The following is a 24,610-nucleotide window of genomic DNA, read 5'->3' as shown; positions in this document are numbered from 1 at the left end:
CTTGTTGGCTTTATTCATGCATTACATAATACAGGCATCCCTCGCCATAACACGGGTCTTGGGGTCCATGGATGACCCCCCCACGTTATTAGACACCCGCGTTATAGTAACGATTACATAACGCGAAACAAAGGCCAAGTAAAATCATATTTTCCATGGAAAACCTGCTGGCAGAGGTAGAACTGTTTCATAGGCGCTCACATAGATGTTTAAACAGCTGGTCCTGGGACAGTATACAAAGTCATGGCACCATAATGGTACATATCATTATACTGAAACATGATGATGATGTAGGTAACATAACAATAAGTATGTACTATTTGTGTCAATACATCAGTCTGTGATATCACCCAGGGGACACGGACTAGCATGGGTCCACAGCATCCTGTGGAGGTGGTCATCAAATGGATTGACTGATCAAACTTGGAGAGTGGAGTTTGATCGTCACTTGATCACATGATTATCTGGCCCAGACTAAATGATTCACATGCCACTGTCATGTAGTTAGAATATTGCTGAGAGGAAGTTCAACAAGAGACAAAGCGTTTGTGTTGTATAAACATCTCATCTGCTGCCTGAAGCCCACATAAAATCACAAGGCTATTCCCACTATATCCATGTGGTGTCTGTCAACCCATGAGTGAGTGAGTGAGTGAGTGAGTGAGTTGGGTTTTACGCAGATTTTAGCAATATTCCAGCAATAACACGGCGGGGGACACCAGAAATGGGCTTCACACATTGTACCCATGTGGGGAGTTGAACCTGGGTCTTCAGCGTGACGAGCAAACACTTTAACCACAAGGCTAGCCCACTGTCCCGTCAACCCATCTGAAGTGAAGCGTGTTAGTATTGTGAGATGTTACCTACTGCCTTCTAAACCTGCAGACTGGGTTTCATGACCAGGATGCCTGTTCCGTTGATTACAATATGTACATAGCCATGGTACAAAACAAGGTCAGACCAAATCAATCAGGTGGTCCCACTCTGGGCCTTGGTTAATCATGTTTCACCGGGACAAGCCACACCCGTCCTCACAATAACAATCACTGTCGTGTCTAGTGTCTACACTATTTACAATCTCATGTTGTACAGGTGGAAGCTAAACAATGTATTCTCTCGGTGAACTGGTTGATCCATGTCATCGTACCCCAGTAGTGTGGATCGGTACAGATGATGTCAATCACAGGATTGTCTGCTTCAGACCTCTATAATATAGCTGGAATAATGCTGCATGTGATGCTAAACAAACAAGAAGACAAAGTCATCAATATCCCCCTCAACGGCAAAATATTCTTGATGAATATGTCTACTAGTTATGATTATGTCAAATGTTTTGGAATGTATACAGCAAAGTGGAAGGAGAGTATTGAAAGGTTTTTAAGATCTGCTCCAGAAAGGAGCACTACCACCAAATCCAGTTGAAGCCTAACTTGTTGCCATGGAAATGCAAGAAGATGACATCCTCATAGTCACAGGTTAAGTCACGTTTCCACGGAAACCACAAAAAATAAGATTCATATCTGGGTCTATATCCCAAAAGGCACATCTAGGGATCATGTTTGACATCTGTACCAAGGTTGGTTAAGCTATCGCGAATAGTTTAGGAGATATGCCTCGGACAAAGTGTGATGGACGCACGGACGGACAGAACTCGTTTCTATATTCCCCGCAACTTCGTTGTTGTGGGGGATAACAAAGCATACTGAGGCCAGGAGATACTTGATGAAGCTGTAGAATCTACACATCATGTTTCTTCATTTGATCTTGATGCTATCAATGTTGACATTGTCAACGCGAAACAAAACAATAATACAAATTATTATGAATTATTTATTCACATTTGTAAATAACATATTGGCATTTCATTAAACAACCATTTAAATCCTTATGCTTTTATGGTAATATGGGTGTTTTTTGTGTTACTGTAAAATGTCAACTCCTATATTATATGGTCAAGAGAACATTTTAAAATGAAAAGTTTGTATTCTTGCCAATTGATCAATTTATCTTATCCTCCATATACCAAGACATTTCCCTCATAACCTGATACATTACTGATAATGTAAAACTTGTCAATACACAATTGAGACAATGAAAAAAAAAAAGGTTGAAAAGAGATGTAATCCTAGCCATTTGAATGGATAATATGTAAATAATCACAGGACCTGATAAGTAGAAATGAGATATCGTGAAGGACGTTGATGTATGCTGTAGGAATGATCAAATCTTTGTTCTGCTTGTATGAGGAAACTCAGATAATCTACATACACCAAAATTGAGTATGCCTAAAAAATATATGCTCAAACTGAAATAATCATACAAATCTTCCTTCGCTGACTTGACATTGTCTCCGTTCGACCTCTGAGTCACCACTGACTGATGAATATGGTTTCATACAACCACCAGAAAACTTACTGTACTTAAGAAAAGAGGCGAGTTTTGAGTAGTTCGTGCTGGGTTTACTGAACAGCGTTGAGCCGTATTCCAGCAGGGAAAACAAAAAGTGATGCATGTCTCCATGGTGTACCAGTGTGGCAAAACTCATGAGCACAGGTATGGTGTTGATATACATAGAACCATAATCTGGGTGACGAACCAATATTTGAACCTTAGCTTTAAATGACTGCGCCACCCTTCCAATAATTGAATACCTAATAAGATGAAATCTTAAAATTATTTAATTCAATTAAAGCTTCCATAAAATTTGCCCAAATGACTTCTTATTACTGAAGGAGGATCAGGATTTAGAAAGTTGATGGATTATAGTAATACCCTTGTCATGTGCCACTTGGTGACTTCGCCAAGGCCACAGTTAAAATGTCAAATGTGGGAAAATATGGGGACTTTGCAACCCCACACTGTATCCAACAGTGGGAAGCTCTTGGTAAGACATTTTGACACTGTCTGAAAACCTATGAAGCTGTCAACAGCACTTACATAAAACTCTTCAGTATAAGTTGTTATTAAATTCCCAATGAGATTTTTGTCAAAATAAAATTTTTTCAATACACGAAACTCAAGAGATGTAATACAAAGAAGCCCAAGAAGAGATACAACCTTTAAAATTTCATTAAAATAACTAGTAAATTTGATGTGCTAAAAACCCAACTGCCTTGGTCCAAGGGTCGTGGAGGTGTCATACAACTACCTGATATTTCAGCTGTGTCACAAAAAACAGGAAATTGGCCATGAGGGTGAGCGCTGTCGGGATTCCTGGACCATGTGGATTGGGTGGTCAGGTTTGGTGATTTGGAACATGTAGATCATTGTACACATCATCCGAAACTAGATTGTCTTGTCCAGATTCCATCATTTGCTGACCACCTTGATAGGTAAAGTATTGTGCCATTTAATAACAAGCGTTCACACCTTGTAGGTGGCTTATGGTGTGACACAATCAGGAAAGCTGCAGCACACAACAGTCCATTAACCTTCTTCAGAACCTGGCATTCTTAGTTCTCATCTTTGATGAAAGTTACACTAAACAAAAAAATGAATCGTAGCATCAAATTGTTTGCAAACTGAATTGTAACATACATCGAAACCTACATGGCAACAAGCAAAATAACTGTCTGTACTAAATGGGCTGATAATATAAACTTAATTTTTAACATAATAAAATGATTGAAACAAAACTTGGCAAACTGGAAACCGATGTAGTACTTTCCTAATAAAAAGCTCCATCATATGACACCAATTAGCACCATCAATACACAAGCTGTCTTTACACGCAACAAGCACGAAGTTCACAAGTTCCCAGAATCCTTTACACTGCCGTTCCATCATCTCCTGGGGGTTCCGCTCGATCGGACAATACTGTCAACAGTTGATCAAACTTGCTGTGGCGATCGGAACGATTGACACCACAACCTTTCAGTCCCCAAAACAACCTCAACTGCGTTTCAGTTTTGAACACGTCTGTCATTTCATTATTTTCTTTCATTTCACTGACCACAGAGCTCCCGACAATGTGGTAGAGAGCAAACTGGGATGCAATGATACGTGCAGTGTCCAAATGAGCGAGAAATATTTCTGTACCAAACAGAGCCTTGTCCATATTCTCCCATGGAAGATTGCTCATGACAGAGTCCAGGTCTCGCTCCAACAAATGTACCACCGGGCTTATATGAGGAATACACACATTTTGCAAGGGGGAGAGAACTGCTCCCATCATTAAGGGCACTGTATGCTGTTTTGAGCTTCGTGTCGAACAGGTATGCGCTTCCTGTGTGATTCTGTCGGAGAACCAGCCACATGTCCCTTAGCCTTTGAATCTGAAAGAGATTAAACAGTTTATCAGGCTTGTCTGTAACAGTCTCAGTCAAACTATTGAACAACATAATCTTAAGGCCTATTCCGTATTACCAGTATATACCGACATACTGTAAGACGTTTTTAAAAGGATAAGTACAGCAGTTATTGTTCTGTGTTATGGAATACTGTGTAGAAAGGGAATTAAACACGTTTTGTTATTATTTGTATTGTTTGACTTAAAATATACACAGATATTCTTTCACAAATTCATTGACAAAACACAAAAAGTTACATTGTTACCTCCTGTATCCATGACTACCAAGTGGAAGTGATTAACTATGCTGAGGTTGTCTACTTTTACAGTAAGCAGAAAATAGATCTGCATGTACTATTACTGTTACCCTATTTAGCTCTCACAAACCAACCCTGTTGTCTTCAAAGACTTTGGTCCAACATGATAGTTGACAGTTGCCATCTGTTTAATCCATGAGACTCACCTGTTGTGACACCAGGGCATCCATGACGCTGACAAAACCAAACAAGTTCCCCATGGTGGTCTTGAGTTCACTTGCAATCTGGATCCACTGGTTGGCCATCCGAGCCCGCTCCGTCGTTGTCGCGCAGGTCAGTGTGGACACCATCACCAGCAGCTTCATACAATGACATCTACAACAATATAAACTTAATTTTTGACATAATAAATGATTGAAACAAAACTTGGCAAACTGGAAACCAATGTAGTACTTTCCTAATAAAAAGCTCCATCATATGACACCATAAATAATAATGTCTTGACAAGGCAGACTTTATGCTTGTCATCTAAATATTCATTTATAGCAGATACCTTGAAACTTATGTAGTCTTGTAAATCATATTGCTAAAGATACATATAAGTAGAACATACCTTTCAATCAAGTCCTGCCGCAGTTGCTTCCCCTGAGGCAAGGTCAGCAGTTCCAGCCCAGACTGCACTCCAACACCAAAGTCATGTTCCTTCAGAATATTGAGCGATTGTAAGTCCACTTTGGTCATATGTTGAGCAATAACTTTAGGACTTCCGTCCAACAGAATCGTCTTGACTGAGATCATCGAAGAAGCATCCAGAGGCTTATTATCGCTTTGTAATAAACTTGTTTTAAAGTCATACGCTGAGTAACTCATATGAGATTTGACCTTAGGTGTTGTAATTTTCCTTTGCCTAAGGTATTTGACATCGTAAACACAGCTCTCTGGACCTTGGTTGTCCATCACAATGTCGTTAGGTGAGTCTGGCTCACTTGTATCAATCACGGAAAACCTTGTGTCTGAGAAAAGTCTCATTCTTGATGCCGGATCTTTTTTCATATTGGGTGTGCTTGTAAGTGTTTTTTTAAGATTGTTGAAATTATTATCATAAATGTCTTTGTCCCCATGGGGGTCATTGTCTAGCCTCCTGCTGTTCAGTTGTTTTACTCTGTTCATCACATTGTTCTGATTATCAGTCAGCCAGCTCGGACTCTCTTTCACCTGACAATAGTCGGAGTAATCCCGGCCGTCGTCTTCATACAGAAACTTGTTGCGAACCTCCACCACAGGCCGCTGCTTGTATTTCACTGAAGGTATGCGGCTGGGTTTGGGTGGTGGTGGTTTGGAGAGGTCACTGTCAGACCCTCCCTTCTCAGTCCCGTTCTGTGGACAAGGAGCCAGGCCACCATTCGGGGTCAGCACTGGTTCACTCCCTGCCCGTTGGTGGTAAACAGGCTGGAACTCTTTCCTACCGGACAGCTGAGGGCTTGCTGTTGGCGTGTTGATCATAGGTAGGCTGTCACATCGGTCCATTGAGGGCGACCGGCTTCTGTCATCCCCCATGTCATCCATAGACAACAAGGGTTGACTGCCGGTTCGTTTGGGACCTTTTCGGTTCATTCCAGGGCTTCCAAAAGGGCTACCTGTAGGAGTGGATAGTGGGCTTCCTCTGGGGCTTTGTCTCGATGAGTAAATGTTCACAGCAGCAAGGCTTGTCAGTGCTCCGTACTTGGAGTCATAGTAACTCAGAGGCATAGAACGTGCAATGGGTGATCTGAGCACAGCGGATGATGCATTTGTCACGGGCTTACCTTTGGATTGGTAGTAATGAATTAGGACCTGAATACTATTGAAAGACTCATCTTCAAATTGATAATAGATCTTTGGTAGGGCACCGAGAAGAGAATCTCCAACTAAAGCGTTTATCATGAAGTGGAGTGGGACAGCCTTCCAGCAACATGTTAACACAAAGTCTCCTGGTCGAGATATACAGTCTCTCACAAGGAAATCACCATCCTCGGTAACCAGGGTTTCAGCTCGCTGCCGGGAGATGTTACCATGGTACCAGGACCTGCTCTTTAGCTCAGATGGATCTGCATTGAGCTCCCTCTGAAGATCTTGTCGGAGCTTCTCTGGCGACACCTGAAGGCTGTGGTAGTCGGGGTGAGACAGAGGAGATGGAGGGCTGGTCCTGAAACAGATGACAATATTGTCAGAACAATCCCTGTATTGTCAGAACAATACCTGAGTGAGTGAGTGAGTGAGTGAGAGTGAGTGAGTGAGTGAGTGAGTGAGTGAGTGAGTGAGTGAGTGAGTGAGTGAGTGAGTGAGAGGTTTCATGTTGCTCAACAACTCATGCTCAAATGTTGTTTGACCAAAGTAACATTCAAGACCTCAATTAAGCTTACAAAACATTTTCAGAATTATGTAAGACAATATAATATTTGACATACCAGTGACATAAATATAAAGTTCCTATCTTGACTAATGCCATATAATCAATGGTATTTTTTAAGATGAATAATTGACCAGCCTTTGCATGTGTTTGTGATAGGTGTCATTGTTGGGGCCTGTACTCCCAACATACAGCAACACATTAAGAAATCACCGTTTCCATGACAATGCAGGGATCCTACTTTGTAGTGTCCCACTACTCTGAAGTCAGTCTAATGTTAAAGGTATACGCACAGGATACAAATATCTAAATATATATAATTCTGTTACAAACAAATAACTCCATATAAATTAAAAAGGACCCCCAGTGAGCTCAGGGACATCTAGACCTTTTTGTAGACAGGGTTGGGTGGCAGGGACAATATTGTGTTCCAGGGACTGTGAGCCAGACTAAGGATACAAGAAGCAGTGAAACAGGAGGGTTGACTTTCCTGGGGCGCAGTATGAACGCTGCCAGTGTGTCCCACCCACGCACGATTCCAAGTCAACAGCTGGTAACACCCCCATAAACATAATCCTGTGCTACACAACTGATTATAACAAATAAACTCTGTTGCCGATTTTTCATGATTATGAATGATTCATAAGAAAAGCAAGATTTATGGACGTCAACTTCTTTATTGTGAATAACATGACGTTTTTGAGTGTATGCTTGCTCCTTCACCTGATGATACACTCTGAAACATGTTATTCACAATAAAGAAGTTGACATCCATAAATGTTGCTTTTCTTATGCATTCCACTTCTAAATGACCTTCAAAGATTTTATGAATGATACACACTTTTTTTTTCAGACAACATGATGATGACTTAGCTTATGTAACATGTCATATGACATGTCAATAGCATTTGACCATTTCCCATGTGCAAAAATCCAACCACTTGTTCAAGTGTTTTTTTTAAAGACATTCTAAAGAACACTGGGTGAGATATGAGTGAGTTGGTGGATGGGTGAGTGTGTGAGATATGAATGGTTAAATGAGTGAGTGAGTGACTCATGCCACAATTAGATATATCCCAGCTAAATTCACATGGAACAGTTTACGATACCAAACCCATGTGATGAGAATCAAACCAGGTCTGACAGGCGCACACTTCCACCACAGAGCCACCCAATATCCCAACATTCCTGACACAGCCATAAACCACAGAACAAATAACACTGACAGGAACATCAGTCACAGGAGTAATTCCAGGTCAATAAACCACGGCTAACTACACCAAGAAATGTACTCCAGATGCTCATCTCCACGACAGTCATCACATCCAGCAACATCCTCCATCTTTGATGTGTTAATTACACTAAGAAAAATACTTCATCAAACTGGATGTAAGACAGGCCGGCACTCTGGAGTGCCACTCAACATCCTCTGTGTTCTGGCACTCCTACGGTGGTTCCTGTATAGGAGGGAATACCAGGAACTGCTAGAGGCTCTTCTAACTCTTTTATCCATTGCCAGAGCAACAAAGTTGGACTAATTGTAAACACTCAACCTACATCTTCAACTGGTTCTCTTCAAACGTAAACAGATGATGAGAAACTCCCCAAATCCGCTGTCTTATTTAGCAGTTTTTCTTTAACCTTGACAGACTTTTTAAAGAAATCCAAACTGCATTAGCTGCACTCTATCAACAAGATGAAATGTGTGCAACTCCAAAATCTACACGATTCCGCGGAACCTGAGACATACGGTTCTGTATGTGCGATATCTCCGCACATGTAAACAGACACGGAGCTGATGTTCCGTGTGTCTTGTACGGAACAGGTGAGTTCTGTATATGTAACAGATAAACAAATTTCTCAGGTGACTATGGACATGATGCCATCATCCTTATCTCGAGATAGACTCAGGAAGATAACTCTGAGATGTGTTAGAACAGGAATTCTGTGTTAGGTTGTCCAATTGTACTTGATGCTCACTGTGGCAGTTGCACGACATGGGGGGACTGTGTCAAAAGTAATGGAGCTGTTTAGACAGAATTCTACCCATATTTCTACATGAATAAAGCATTATTATAGGATATTTATATAGCGCACAATATCCCAGCCACTAGTGCATGCTCAAGGCGCTGGTATTATTTCCCTCGATCATTGGATGTCAATCTCAATGGCACATCATATTATCAATCTCAACTCCCTGGGGAGTATACAACTCCTTGCAGCCACTAGGTGCACCGAGTTATTGTGGTTTCTCATCCTAACAAGGTACTCATTCACAGCTGGGTGGACTGGGACATATAGTCACAGTACTCTGTTCAAGTTCACTGCACGTTGCTGTACCCGCAACTAGGTGTTTGCACGTATTCATGTGGCCACCATCTGGTCATATGCTAACGGATTCGTGGGCACAGGGTTGTGTACTGTACACTAGGGGTTGTGACAACACTGAAAGAGTCTGCACACATTCTTTAATGGGTAAGTTATTTAGTTTTAGTTTGTTTTGTTTAATGTCTCACTCAGCACTATACTAACTTTATGAATAATCTGGGCTTGATTAAAACAATTAAAGTGAGTGAGTGAGTTAAGTTTTACGCCACACTCAGCAATATTCCAGCTATATGGCAGCGGTTTGTAAATAATCACATCTGGACCAGACAATCCAGTGATCAATGGCATGAACATCGATCTACGCAATTAGGATACAACCAAGTCAGCGAGCCTGACCACCCGATCCCTTTAGTCGCCCCTTACTGCAACACTGAATTACCAATTCTAAGACGTATCTTCACGGATTTAAACAATTAGAATTTCCAATAGTGGAAAATAAAACTGCAAAATATCAACTTGCATCCAGTGTATGTTAATGTTTTGCTGCTCAAAGAACACACACTTCGACTGGAAAACAGAATGATGAGGAACTAACTTTGAGCAGTGACTGATGACTACGTGGAGAGTGTTGAACGATAGATACTGTTTATGTCATATAGTTTTATGAAGTATGATTAAATGATCTGATCAAGCAATGAATAACTTTGTGATAATGTTCTACATCAAACCTGAAGCATCATATATATTTCTATATTGTGAAGCAGGTGCAACCTGTATTTGTCTGGTGGAATAAGGTTATTACCTAACATTGCACTGAGCACAATACATTTAATACCAATGTTTCAGAGTTTTCACAACTTGAATGTTTCTGTTATTTCCATAAATGCAAGTGTTCCCCCAAAATGGCCATATCCTCGTCCTGCTCTGAGATGCCCCCTTGTTGCACGTCTGCTCTTGCTGCAGTATAAAGTTTATTTTAACACATCGTGATTCATACATGATTAGATAGAAACCAGGAACCTGCAAGATATTGGGGGGAACTGGTCTGTGGAGGAGAGGGTGACATTCCTGGGAACAGGAACTTTTGTTTCCATGCCAAAATTTGAGCATGCAATTTCTGTTGAGAACCGCCAAGAAACATGTCACTTCCATTAAAGCCAGCCGCCAGTCTGATAGCCCACACACCTGTTTCCCATGAAAGTCTGTTAGTGACTGATTCCACTTCCTTCATTTTAAGTTAAATAATTTGTGGGTTTTGGGAGAAAGTTGAAACATGGATTTTGCGGTGCAACCATAGTGGTAGCTTTTATCATGACTTTGAATCAAATACGCTGTCATACCTCTATGACAAAGATGCTCCATAGCTATCGTCATTACCACTACTGTATGGTACCAGAGACCATATAATATAATCTATTGTATGGTCTCTGATGGTACACATATCACTGCTGACAGTACAGTACAGACATGGAGGATATTATATGAGTGCCCATGTCATACTATGTTTATCACACGAGTGCCTAAATGTTGGTATTTCCTGAACAAGAGCGAGTGATATACCTATATTTAGGCACGAGTCATCAACATAGTATGATATAGAAGATCTGATTGTCCTAGGCCATTATTATTATTATACACATCTGTATTATTATATGTTTTGTTGCTCATCATATATATGTGATTCATTATATATCTTGTTTATGTAGTTTATAGAATATTGTCACTGTTTCTGTATGGAACGTTTGCACAATAAATATTTGATTTGATTTGATTTGATTTGATTTGATTATGGGCACAGATATAATATTCTGTTTATTACCGAAGTCGTCAAATTGATGAACATGAACCTAAATCTACTTTCAAACATAGGCTGGCTAGCCGTTGCCGCTGCAAGTAGAAGGCAACGTCACAGAAGAAACGTGATGTCAAAGCATTGTTCATGACGTCACGTCACCATGACGTAGGTAATAAACATAAAATATAACCACTTCCAAACTCATAAGAACTTCATGGTCTAATTCAGCTATATCATAAGCAATAGTGACAAATTTATGGATAAAATCAGCTTTTATGTCTGAGTGCAACAATGGTAGAAGAATCTGTACCGAAATACTGCACTCACAAATATAAAAGTTTATATCCAAAAATTTGTCAGTATTGTACCTGTAACATATGTTATATTTGGGATTACACTTCACCAATTTCAGTTAGTAAAGTTTATACTTTTGGGTTGAGTCCATCCAGTCCCACCAGATTCTATGAACCCACACCCTCAAAGTCTGGCACCTAATCACCAGCACACAAAGTCAGCAGCCTAACCCGCTCAGCCACCGCTACTTCCACAAAAATGGAAGTCGGACAACTGATAGTCTAGACTGCGGAATTTGTGTACCCTCTGATAAGTGTTAATTCGAATCCCGGTTGGGACTCAACCCAAAAAGTACTAGAATCTGTACTTTACTAAGAAAGTGTAATCCCAAATATAACATATGTTACATTTGACCACTTTCTAAAAGGGCATTGTGTATTTCACAAGCCTTTTAGGTATTGGTTTTCATCGGGCGCACTACATTTAAACAATTTCCTGTAACTTACATTAAAATACATTATCTCTACAATAGTGGGTTGAGTCCAATCTGGGACTCGACATTTGACCATTCAACCCAACAAAAGTACAAGAATCTGTACTTCACTAACAAAGTGTAATCCCAAATATGACAAGTTACATTTGACCACTTTCTAAATGGCATTGTGTAATCATAGTATTGTACCTCCCAAATTCTAAAATGCCATGTCATAAGCCTCTATGTCATAAGCCTGTGTCATAAGCCTCTATGTCATAAGCCTCTATGTCATAAGCCGTTTTCATGAGTGACCAGAGCTCCAGATAAGATTTAGCTCATGTGGGTACTGTACCCACTGTATTTTTAGAGTGGGTATTATGAATGTTGAGTGGGTATTTCATTTTCCGTCACCCACTGCTTTCAAATATGTGCGTGTTTCAGTCATTTTACTCACCTAAGTATTATGTCATTGAGTAAGTTTACTAAGCAGGTATGTTCTGCCTTATGTCATACCTAATCAAAACCAACTTAAATATAATAGAAATGATTTCATAAAAAATCACTCATCCTATACTGACAGTACAACACTTGTCCTATACTAACAGTACAACTTGATAGCAATCGATGTCTTTTTCATTACACAAGCAAGTTTTATAAATATATTCTGTATGCATTTGTTTTAAACTTTTTTCGTATCTAATATTCTAAATGCATAATTGGTACGCAACAATTATTTTTCAATGCGTAATTGGAAATTTTCTATGCATATTTTACCCGGATACGCAGCTTATCTGGGCAACTGAGTGACTATACCAGGTGTCATGGAAAGGTGAGAGCATCCTGCCCCACTAGAGGTGCCATCATAAATACATGCAAGGGCAAGGGAAGTGTTCATCTAAGCAAACATGGAGACATACAGTACAGGTCAAATACGGAACTGTATAGGTCATCTTTTGTGATTTGAGTCAAATTTGGAAACATCCTTGTCTTCCATAGTCCATTCAACACAAAACGTTTTGAAAACTTCTTGACTCCATGAATGATAAAACCCTGATCAAACTACTTGGAGCAGTAAAATCCTTTTTGAAATCGCGATGTGAAGTGTATATTATCCTTCACATTATCCCTCAGATGTTGTAAGATGCCGTCACCAAACACTGGGGTGAAGGAAAAAAATGGTTAGCCACAACGTCAAAATTGGAAATATTCACATTGAAATTATCATTAGGATTCTGTTAATTAGTACCTTTTATCTGAAACTTGCAAACTTGGACTTCTGACAGTGTTTTGTGGCTGGAAAAGGTCACACCACACAAGAACTAATACATTTGTTTAGCACGAAATATGATATAACAAAAGAAAACATATCACTGATCTGTACACGATAAACTAAAAACTAACAAAACCCAAGAGAGTGTTTTCTGAAAAAAGATCTACGTGTTTACGACAAGCCAATGATTACCTGTGGGTGGTGGGGCCTGTTAGGTCTGATGCTGAGGATTCCAAACTACTGACTTATCAAATTGTAAACACAGTTACACCACATGTAGCCTTGACCTTAATGGACCCAGTGGCCACTCACAGACTCATGACCAGACCTGTGTTTGGGCACCATCTGTTAATGGTTCCCTCTACCACAGAGTTTCCTATTTGTCTCGGTTACTTGTGTAAGCCAATGTTTTGAGTGCACAAGAAAACTGAAAAGTGTGTGGATTTACATGTTTTTGATTATGTGGTTGGAAATAGAAAATAAGGGTATTTTAAATGGGAGGGATTTCTTCACAGAAGGAACTTTCATGGTCCTTAGAATACAGAAGATCTATTTTATATATGAACATTTACACAAGTGAGTGAGTGAGTAAGTGAGTGAGTTAGTGAGCTTAGAACTGACAACAGAAAAGTGATCAGATTGAAGAGACACACAAATTTGTTCAAATCCAAAGTCTCTACCAAGCACCAGTGGGATTCAAACTCCCAAATCATCTTCTGTAGAAGATAGTACTGTCCAGTGAGTGAGTGAGTGAGTTGGGTTTTACGCTGCTTTTAGCAATATTCCAGCAAGGGCACCAGAAATGGGCTACACACATGGGGACAATGTGGGGAATCGAACGCAGGTCTTTGGCGTGACAAGCGAATGCTTTAACCACTGGGATACCCCACCCGCCCAAGTCCAATAATTGTCTAAGTGAGTGAGCATGAATTTTCACATCTTTAAGCAATATTCCAGGAATATCCTGGCAGGGAACATGCGCAATAGCACCCTGATTAGTTTCCAGGTGGAAGAAAAATGTAAAATGAGGCAGGTCAGAGATGTTTTCCACCTTGAACTAGAATCACAGAACGTGCTGACAGACCGTAGCTCATCACCGTGGTGATGGATGGCGCCAGACATTGGCCATTGTGGAGACTTCTATTGGTTGGTAGGATCAAACGAGGTCACACATGCTGGTGTTGTCTGACACTGATTAGCACACTGGTGTTCATTAGCCTTTATCCTTCATTGTTGTACATACATACACTGGTGGGTGTGACAGGTCTGTGATTTATCACTCGGTGTTGTTCTGCCTTCAATGGCTGGGGTGTTCTATCATTCCATGTCACTGCTGTTGGATGATCTCTCTTGGAGAACCACAACACATACAAGCATTTATCAGGCAGGCAATTTGGGGAAAAAAAATCCTTTTGTTGAAAACTGGGAGTTTTCAAAGAGTTTGTATATTTTTCAAATGTATTTCAACACTGCAATCAGGTAAACAAAAGCATTAAAGCAACTTCCTTTCCATTGGTCCAGTCAGCGACGTACAAGCTAGCTCTACAGACCAACACCATTAGATACAACATGAGGGGCGGTGGGGTAGGTTTAATTCCCCACATGGGCAAAATGTGTGAACCCATTTATGGTGTCCCCTGCTGTGATATTGCTGGAAGGCGCTATATAAATGGCCTATTATTATTATCATAATATTGCTAAGCGGCGTAAAACTTACTCACTCAACATGAACTTGGACAGTACTAGTGCTAAGTTAGAACCTTTTACTAACATCTGCTCCAGGCCTTTGGCGAAATAGTCACAAGTTTGATCTGTAGTTTAACCCATGCTCATGTTTAAGGTACCCAATAATTCTATACTAGTGCCAATATTGAATGTCAGAATTCCTCCTTTCAGAGTGTGGACATGGGTGGTACTTTGTTCATTAATTCAATCTTATCTGAATAAAAAGATCTTTGACACCTGTATGATACATCTCTGTATCAAGACACCCCCAGGTGCATCAGGCATGGTACTGAGTGAACTTTGACTCCCACTCTAAATGAAGGATCAGATTTCAGTTTATCTAAAATGATTCAGCTTAATTTCTTTACCACTTTTACTTTGAAATATCTTTTCAACTGTTTTAGATATATCTAGACGAAAACCTAAAATTGTATATAATATGGTCTTATTTTCATCAAATACATCTAATTAACAGAAATTGGCTTATAATGGTCTGATATTATATTTCCAGTCTTCATCATTATTATATCAACGCAGCAAGGATATAGACCCAAACCACTACTTAGACTAATGCATAGTCTCTGAATATATATAATTTTGATTGTAAGAAATAAACCAGGGATAGAAATACTTCTTTTTCTAAGTGTGCCTTAGGGCACCAGACAAATATTTTAGGTGTGCCTTTCAGAAATTGAGTATGCCCACATGTTTTTAGAATAAATGACAATGATGATGATCATTTGAAATTTATTGTTAAATAAAGAAATGGGTTTTTGAGCGTTCAGATATCTATGGTAGTATTCAATATGGAAAAAAATAATTGTTTTGGGGATAAAATGACTAAATGTGAGTTATGTCTCTTAAAAAATTAGGCGTGTCTAAAGGGCACTGAGAACATTTTTTAGTCTTGCCATTTCTGTATTTACCGTGCCATGGCACACTAATATATGGGGTATTTCGATCCCTGTAAACCCATGTAAATTAAAAAGGAGCCACAGGGAGACCAGAGATTCCTAGTCTGTCTCACAGTCCCTGAACCACATTATTTTCCCTACTGCCAAGCCCACTCTGCAGTGCTAAAGCCCTAAATAAAGCAAGTCTAGATTTCCTCAGGTTCTGAATCTCTGGTCTCCCTGGGGCTCCTTTTCAATTTAAATGGGCTTGTTTGTTACCATCAAAATTATATATATTCAGAGACTAAGCATTAGTCTAAGTGATGCCCTGAACCTGGGGAAATCTAGACTTGCTTCATTTAGGGCTTTAGCATCAGCAGGGAGGGCTGGGGTGTAGGGACAAAACTATGGTTCAGGGACTGTGAGACAGACTAACCACTACCTACAACACCAGTGTCAGTGTTTGTGACTGGTGCCACCAGTTGCGCAGGATAACACCTTATTGTGAACACCTGGTGTCATCGCTATTAGATAACTAATTCATTAACACATGCTTGTGGTATATTGGAATCGTACAACCGACCCTGCATTTAAGTAAAGATTTCTTGTGATACAGAACGTTTTTCTGGTAGAGCATCCATCTACTTTGCTGATAGCTACATCATTTGGCAGTGAAATCAAATCTCACAAACTAGGGCTGTGACTCACGTATCAGATAAATTCTACTTGAAAGATTCTAGTTATCAGGAATCACATTACGGTAAATGAAGAAAGACTCCATCAACACCCACCAAAGTTGAGTATTTAGTTATCTGTTATCTAGACAAGATAAGAGCATTGTTCTGTAAACAATCCAGTGATGGACCGCCACAAACTGGCTGTTGGAGATCCACTGATCAACACTCACATCCACCCCTCCCCCCTTCTTCACCCCTCCCCTCTCACTCTGATATCTATTTCAATTTATCACATGATGGATTGTGATACTGAAGTATCTCATACAGTTGGTATAATCATCTGGTTAACGTGCACAATTAGGTCACCTACCAGGAACTGTGATTACGCTACATGTTTGTCCCATAAACTGTAGACCTACATTTTAGTAGGGGTTTCTCTCAGTGTGGGGGTTGTTAGACAAACATGGCTGGGAATCATATGGCACTATTTGACAAATGAGGCGTTTTACTATATACATTTATATGCAGTTTCTAAGGTTATGAAAATACATCTAAAACATTACATTATAGATGATTATATATTTACTACACTCTCAAAAAAAGAACAATTCTTAATAATTTTCACGAACAGAAGTCCTGAATTAATTTCCAAAATATGTCACCATCTTTACAACTTTAAATGAATGTTATATCTTACCATAGTCTCCTTATATATTATTTCCATGTCATTATACCACATGATTTCTAAAAAATTGTTATAATGTACATCATTTATGTGTGAAATGTATCTATATTTCTTGTACCTACGGTGTAAATATTTGTAGCTTATAGAATATTGCCACTGTTTCTTCATGGAATGCTATGCAATAAATATCTTATCTTATCTTATCTTATATATTTTAAACTGATATTATTATATCTAAAGAATATTTCTTGTATTTTCAAATGATAATTATTATATACTCATGGAAACAAATAAGTGAACACATGAAAGTACAAGTGTTCCTTTATCTATTTCCAGAATTTCACCCACAGTGGAATACATACCTTGTGTAGAAACTTGGAAAAGAATAAAGGAACACTTGTACTTTCATGTGTTCCCTTATTTGATTTCCATGAGTATATATAGTGAACACAAACACTATACGACATTTATGACATGAAACAAACACAGCTATTAATATTTAATGATAAATAAATAAATAATTGATAATATTATTAGTTATTAATAATTGATAATGTTACTAGTTATTAATAGGGGTGGTGGGATAGTCTAGTGGTTAAAGTGTTGGTTCATCACACCGAAGACCTGGGTTCGATTCCCCTCATGGGTACAATGTGTGAAGCCCATTTCTGGCGTCCCCCGCCGCCATGATATTGCTGAAAGGCTAAAAGCGGAGTAAAACCAATACTCACTCACTAGTTACTATTAACTAATCATGAATCAATACGTCAGCTCATGGTGGTGTGCCATCATAATCAATATGGTTTGGGGAAAGTGTCAAGAAGGGGAAGAAGAAAACCAGAACAGAACAGTTTGGGATCAGCTGATAACAGGAATTCAAGAAAAGTGTTTTGGTATTTTCCCCTGAGTTGACTGTGAGCTGACTGTGAGTGTTGACTGTAGAAGTATCTGACACATCTAACCACACTCAAAGCTGAACTAGAACATGTGCCCCAACACATGCAGACATTCCTCGGCAATAAATCACAGAGTGAGCGATTTCCCTGATATTTCAGTCAACATGGAGACTACATTTATGCTGTCTTCAGCTTTGTGTTCAACCAGGGACAAATAAACTTGTGGGGATAAAAACAAGATATATCATATTATTTGCACATTTTTCAAATTTAATTTGACTTGATAGTTTTGAGCTGGTCGGTTTATTGATGAATATATGCTGTGTTTAAAGAGTGGAATGTCTTCTATGCATACAGGAAGGAGTATTCAGTTCTGTTGAAGAAATCTCGGCTAATGGCGACTAACAAGGGCATGTTACGTTTGTAATATGAACATTCAGAGAATAACCAACAAGGAATTACTGATAATCTGAGCTCACTGAATCCATGGCATTAATGCCAAGCCTTAGGCGAGGGACTTATTGCATTCATTCACAATCAACAGATTATCCGTAATTCAGAGTTGCCAGTAGGTTATTCTGTACATTGCTCATAGACATTTAAAGGGAAAATAAAGAAAAACTACATAAAACGTCAACAACTGAGAGATGCTACATTAAAGGAGCCTACTGTTGAGATGATGATCAATTTATGATGACACAAACAATGATGATGTTATTACCGTATATTACCGTCTATAAGACGACCCCATGGATAAGACGACCCCCAACTTGACCCTTAAAATCAGTGTCAAAATGGTATGTTTCATGCATAAGTCGATCCCCCGCGATGGAGTCCTAATTGCCGCAAACACAGACAACTGACAGTTACCAATAATTATAAGTTTGGTCCACATTATTCAAAGAATTCACAATCATATATATTGCGTCTACTCACGGATCGAAACGAAGTGTAGTTGACAGAAAATGCATAATATATTTTGTTTCTCTAAATATCATATTTATTGTAACAACAAACTGGCTTGCTTATTTTACCCCATTCAACAATCTCGAACTGATTACTGCCTCATTTCCATGGACTGCTAGTTTACAGTAACATCGGTAAAAATGTGTGAATTTAAATGGCTCCGTATTTTACCCCATTCCATGTGCGTACAACTTCTGCTTACCACGTTCATGAGGGTCCGTATAACCTTAGTGTTGATTATATATATTTTGTCCTCAAAATTCGGCTTATAGACGGTAATATACGGTACAAATAACTCAACAATGGTGCATGGTGACCAGTGGTAGTAAGAATCATAAACTACACAAATGCAAACATTCCAAAGTTATTACACACGAACAGCCTACAGGCATGGTTTGCATTAACATGTTCAAAACAGATCCCAACTTGTCTGTTCTAGCAATGCTATTCTGCATATCAAATATGTTCTTGAACAGTTTTGTATAAATGTCATACTATTGATAGTGAAGCCTGGCCTTGATGTTAACTATTGATAGTGAAGCCTGTCCTTGATGTAAACTATTGATAGTGAAGCCTGTCCTTGATGTTAACTATTGATAGTGAAGCCTGGCCTTGATGTTAACTATTGATAGTGAAGCCTGTCCTTGATGTTAACTATTGATAGTGAAGACTGTCCTTGATTGATTAACTATTGATAGTGAAGCCTGTCCTTGATGTTAACTATTGATAGTGAAGCCTGATGTTAACTTGATGAAGCATGTAACTATTGATAGTGAAGCCTGTCCTTGATGTTAACTATTGATAGTGAAGCCTGGCCTTGATGTTAACTATTGATAGTGAAGCCTGTCCTTGATGTTAACTATTGATAGTGAAGCCTGTCCTTGATGTTAACTATTGATAGTGAAGCCTGTCCTTGATGTTAACTTTGATGTTAACTATTGATAGTGAAGCCTGTCCTTGATGTTAACTATTGATAGTGAAGCCTGTCCTTGATGTTAACTATTGATAGTGAAGACTGTCCTTGATGTTAACTATTGATAGTGAAGCCTGTCCTTGATGTTAACTATTGATAGTGAAGCCTGGCCTTGATGTTAACTATTGATAGTGAAGCCTGTCCTTGATGTTAACTATGATAGTGAAGCATGGCCTTGATGTTAACTATATTGATAGTGAAGCATGTCCTTGATGTTAACTATTGATAGTGAAGCCTGTCCTTGATGTTAACTATTGATAGTGAAGCATGGCCTTGATGTTAACTATTGATAGTGAAGCATGGCCTTGATGTTAACTATTGATAGTGAAGCCTGTCCTTGATGTTAACTATTGATAGTGAAGCCTGGCCTTGATGTTAACTATTGATAGTGAAGCATGGCCTTGATGTTAACTATTGATAGTGAAGCATGGCCTTGATGTTAACTATTGATAGTGAAGCCTGTCCTTGATGTTAACTATTGATAGTGAAGCCTGTCCTTGATGTTAACTATTGATAGTGAAGCCTGTCCTTGATGTTAACTATTGATAGAGAAGCCTGTCCTTGATGTTAACTATTGATAGTGAAGCCTGTCCTTGATGTTAACTATTGATATTGATAGTGAAGTATGGCCTTGATGTTAACTATTGATAGTGAAGCCTGTCCTTGATGTTAACTATTGATAGTAAAGCCTTGATGTCCTTGATGTTAACTATTGATAGTGAAGCCTGTCCTTGATTGATGTTAACCTGTCCTGATGTTAACAGATAGTGAAGCCTGGCCTTGATGTTAACTATTGATAGTGAAGCCTGTCCTTGATGTTAACTATTGATAGTGAAGCATGGCCTTGATGTTAACTATTGATAGTGAAGCCTGTCCTTGATGTTAACTATTGATAGTGAAGCCTGTCCTTGATGTTAACTATTGATAGTGAAGCCTGTGGATGTTAACTTGATGTTAAACTATTGATAGTGAAGCCTGTCCTTGATGTTAACTATTGATAGTGAAGCCTGTCCTTGATGTTAACTATTGATAGTGAAGCCTGTCCTTGATGTTAACTATTGATAGTGAAGCCTGTCCTTGATGTTAACTATTGATAGTGAAGCCTGTCCTTGATGTTAACTATTGATAGTGAAGCCTGTCCTTGATGTTAACTATTGATAGTGAAGCCTGTGCTTGATGTTAACTATTGATAGTGAAGCATGTGCCTTGATGTTAACTATTGATAGTGAAGCATGGCCTTGATGTTAACTATTAATATCTGCAATGCACCTGCAGTGTGATCCAACGTTACACCTATCATAGACCTGTTCAGGGCAGTTAGACAGTTAAGGGTAGCCTAGCAGTATAACACTTCTGACATTACGAAGACATGAGTTTGATTTCCCAAACTGGTCAAACACAGGAGACCCATTGTTGGTCTGCTCAGTGATATTGTCATCTGTTTACACATGTTAAGCCAAACCACATCCTGGTCCTGTTTCTGTTGATCCTGTTAAGTCAACTAGCCAATAGGAAAGTGGTTACATTCAGACTACACCTAATAGTTGTTGGTTGTTGTTCAACGCCACACTCAGCAATATTGCAGCTATATGGCGGCGGTCTGTAAATGGTTGAGTCTGGACCAGATAATCCTGTGATCAACAGCATGAGCATCAATCCACACAATTGGGAACCGATGACATGTGTCAACCAAGTCAGCGAGTCTGACCACCCGATCCTGTTAGTTGTCTCTTACGACAAGCATGGGTTACTGAAGACCAATACGAACCCGGATCTTCTCAGGTTACAAAGACAGAGAGCGTAGGGGCAGGTTATATGTTATGTCTCTTTAAGCAATATTCCACCAATTGTGAGGAACAACAGAAATGGCCTTCACACATTGTAGCCATGTTGGTAATTGAACCCAGGTCTTCAGTGTGGCAGGCTAACACTTGCACTGATAGGCTATCCTACTGGCCCCATCTAGAGGACACTAGGTCAAAGTGCACTAGCATCACACAGTTCTCTCACTGTAGTGTTGTGACGCATGTCAGTCTGTCAGTCAGCGATAGCCCTAACTACTCACAGACAATGTGCCAGTTTCACACAGGATATATATTACGTAAACACCGACACTGTCAATAGTGACCAGACCTTGGTGTGTCATTACGGTCAAGGCTTGTGTATGTATTATCATGTGTATATAACATGGAATAAATGCCGTAGCCTTTAAGCCACATCAGAAATGCTGTTATGTTTTTTGTTTTTAAACTAAGAGTTGAGAATGGACTGATTACACTCTGTGGTGACCTGCCTGACCCTGACGAAGCTTCCGGCATGGCTGTGATATGTTTAGACCTGGTGTGATAAAGTCTTGGTAAATATACCCAATCTGTCTCCGCCTTACTACACAGACAGACAGGCAGGCACTCGAGAGTGAATGTTCTTCTGGACAAGACAATCCTGTGATTGATATCATGAACACCTACCCTGCAGTCAGGGTGTATACACTCACAGTCTCTTCTTGTCATATAAGGAGACACACCTCACATATTTTTGTTTGTTTAGATATTTGCTCAACAAAGGATATCACAAATTTTATCTTATTTGGATGGATACTAAAAATATAAAAATTATACACATATATCATAAAGCAATATGAACTGTTGACATGAATAATGATTGATGAAATGCACTGTATTTAGTGTTAAACACTTCACAACGAGGAAAAAGTCCTAACTGACAACTTCCACATTGTCTTGCTGAAAATGTGTGAAGCCCATTTCTAGTGTCCCCCGCCGTGATGTTGCTGGAATATTGCTAAAAGCGGCGTAAAACCAAACTCAGTCAGTCAGTCTTGCTGAAATATTACTCATTCTGTACCTTCAATAGATTTCATATTTATTATTCATCATTTATTCCTATTAAACTGACTGATCGACACACAACCTATGTGGGAAAAGCGTATGGACCCCAAAAAATATATTTTGATTTTGATAAGTCAAGCCTAGGTGAGTGAGTGAGTGAGTTTAGTTTTGCGCCGCTTTTAGCTATATTTCAGCAATATCACGGCAGGGGACACCAAAAAGGCTTCACACATTGTGCGCATGTGGGGAATCGAACCCGAGTCTTCGGCATGACGAGCAAATGCCTTAACCACTAGGCTACCCCACCGCCCCTCCAAGGTTAGTCTTTCCTTTTAAAAATAAATAAAAATAGAACAAAACAATAAAAAAGGAGCGTATAGTTGTAATAAGTGTTTGAAGCAGGGAGGACTATTATTACTCACAAGGAGAGCATGTTTACAAACTGTCTACAAACTGTCGTGTACGCACAAGTCTAGCACTGGAGTGTGACTGTCGTTCCTATATTTCCTTGTTTCTTCAAACTTCCCTGACAGGCATAGCAAGTTCTGGGTCAACTGTGACACCTCCGCACAGTTGTAAAATGTAACACTTCCAATTTTGAAAAAGGTTAGAAAGGGAAAACAAATCTTTATCCCAAAGAAAACAAGACTAGATGTACATGTACAATTAAAAAGACTTAAAACTAAAACTATTTAAGTAATATTTCTTAAATAAATATCTTAAAAAGTATTCCATAGCATAAAATGAATCCTTTCCATATTAATGAAAAATTTTAGTCAGAAACTTTCTGGTACACGAGGTATCAATTTTGGGATAATTCTGATCAAACAAATTCCACTGCTGCTTAAATCAACGCATCAAATAAAACATCAACATACATCATCACGTCATCATAAATCATCACATAAAAGAACCCCTGGAAACATCACTCTACATTTCAAGCATGCGTCCAAAAACCTAAATATGTAACAAATTTCCCACTTTTTGTGTATGTGAAGAGAGACATGTATATCATATACCCAACGAAAGTATAACTTCATTAAAGGGCAGGTAAACAACTTACTGTAGATGCTGTTGCAACGCAGATGATGGAGACGTTCGTCCACTGACACTGCAGTGTAGCCTGCCTGGAATGAAAGAAGGAGAGAGGTTGATTACGATGCCAGGCGCTAGAGAAACCGACCAGTACTTGCACAGGATACAGATGTCCTACAAGTGGGAAGACTGTGAAGTATTCCCCACTACAACGCTAGGGCACAACAGCACAACGCTGGCACAACACACACCCTAGCCTTATCAGGAGGGAACTGAGTGGACCAGGCTCTCTAGATCACTCCAACAATGTTATTATTAGAAAATGCATAAAGGGTAAGCAAATTTATTAACAGACAATAATGTTTTGCTAAGTGCAACACGTATTATCAAAGCATAGTAGCCTATTGTGGAGTTGCCACAATGTCTGATTAAAGTGCCACAATGTGTATGGTGTGGCCTTTGTGTCTGGGAATAGTACAAAGGCAAGATCAAGCCAATAGGTTTATATGTGAATTGAGTAGGGGAACTGAGAGGGGTTATTGAAAGTATGCCCCAAGGGTTGGTGGAATCAGAGGGACATTGTACCAATTGACTTGGCTGTATCTTGGCATGTATATATCACTGTATGTTATACTATGAAACTGTACCGGAATATTTGCTGTAGGATAAGAAAAACAGACACAACTCCACTTGAACAAAAAGTGAAATTATGATTTGAAAAGTATTTTAGTGGAAAGTGTACATAGGGCAAAAGAAGCATTTAAAACTTTAAAAATAAAACAATATTTTTTTTAGTGTATCTAAATCTATAGGATGTA

The 24,610-nt window shown here is 39.2% G+C and overlaps 1 protein-coding gene across 1 annotated transcript in view; it reads right to left on the bottom strand.

The window, feature by feature from the left end:
- Window positions 1-1,818: 1,818 nt before the first annotated feature.
- The window catches only part of LOC124275137 (SH2 domain-containing protein 3C-like), a 52,254-nt gene continuing 29,462 nt past the window's right edge, over window positions 1,819-24,610 (bottom strand). The window contains 5 exon segments of the mRNA XM_046710627.1: window positions 1,819-4,065; window positions 4,067-4,274; window positions 4,752-4,920; window positions 5,159-6,730; window positions 23,821-23,884. Of these exon segments, the coding sequence (XP_046566583.1) occupies window positions 3,767-4,065; window positions 4,067-4,274; window positions 4,752-4,920; window positions 5,159-6,730; window positions 23,821-23,884 (2,312 nt within the window). The 3' untranslated portion in view covers window positions 1,819-3,766.

Source organism: Haliotis rubra, unplaced genomic scaffold (genome assembly GCF_003918875.1).
Source record: "Haliotis rubra isolate DU_JTF1 unplaced genomic scaffold, ASM391887v1 Scf199, whole genome shotgun sequence".
Taxonomy (NCBI): domain Eukaryota; kingdom Metazoa; phylum Mollusca; class Gastropoda; order Lepetellida; family Haliotidae; genus Haliotis; species Haliotis rubra.
The sequence above is the reverse complement of the archived record's forward strand: the minus strand, read 5'-3'. Positions and strand labels throughout refer to the sequence as shown.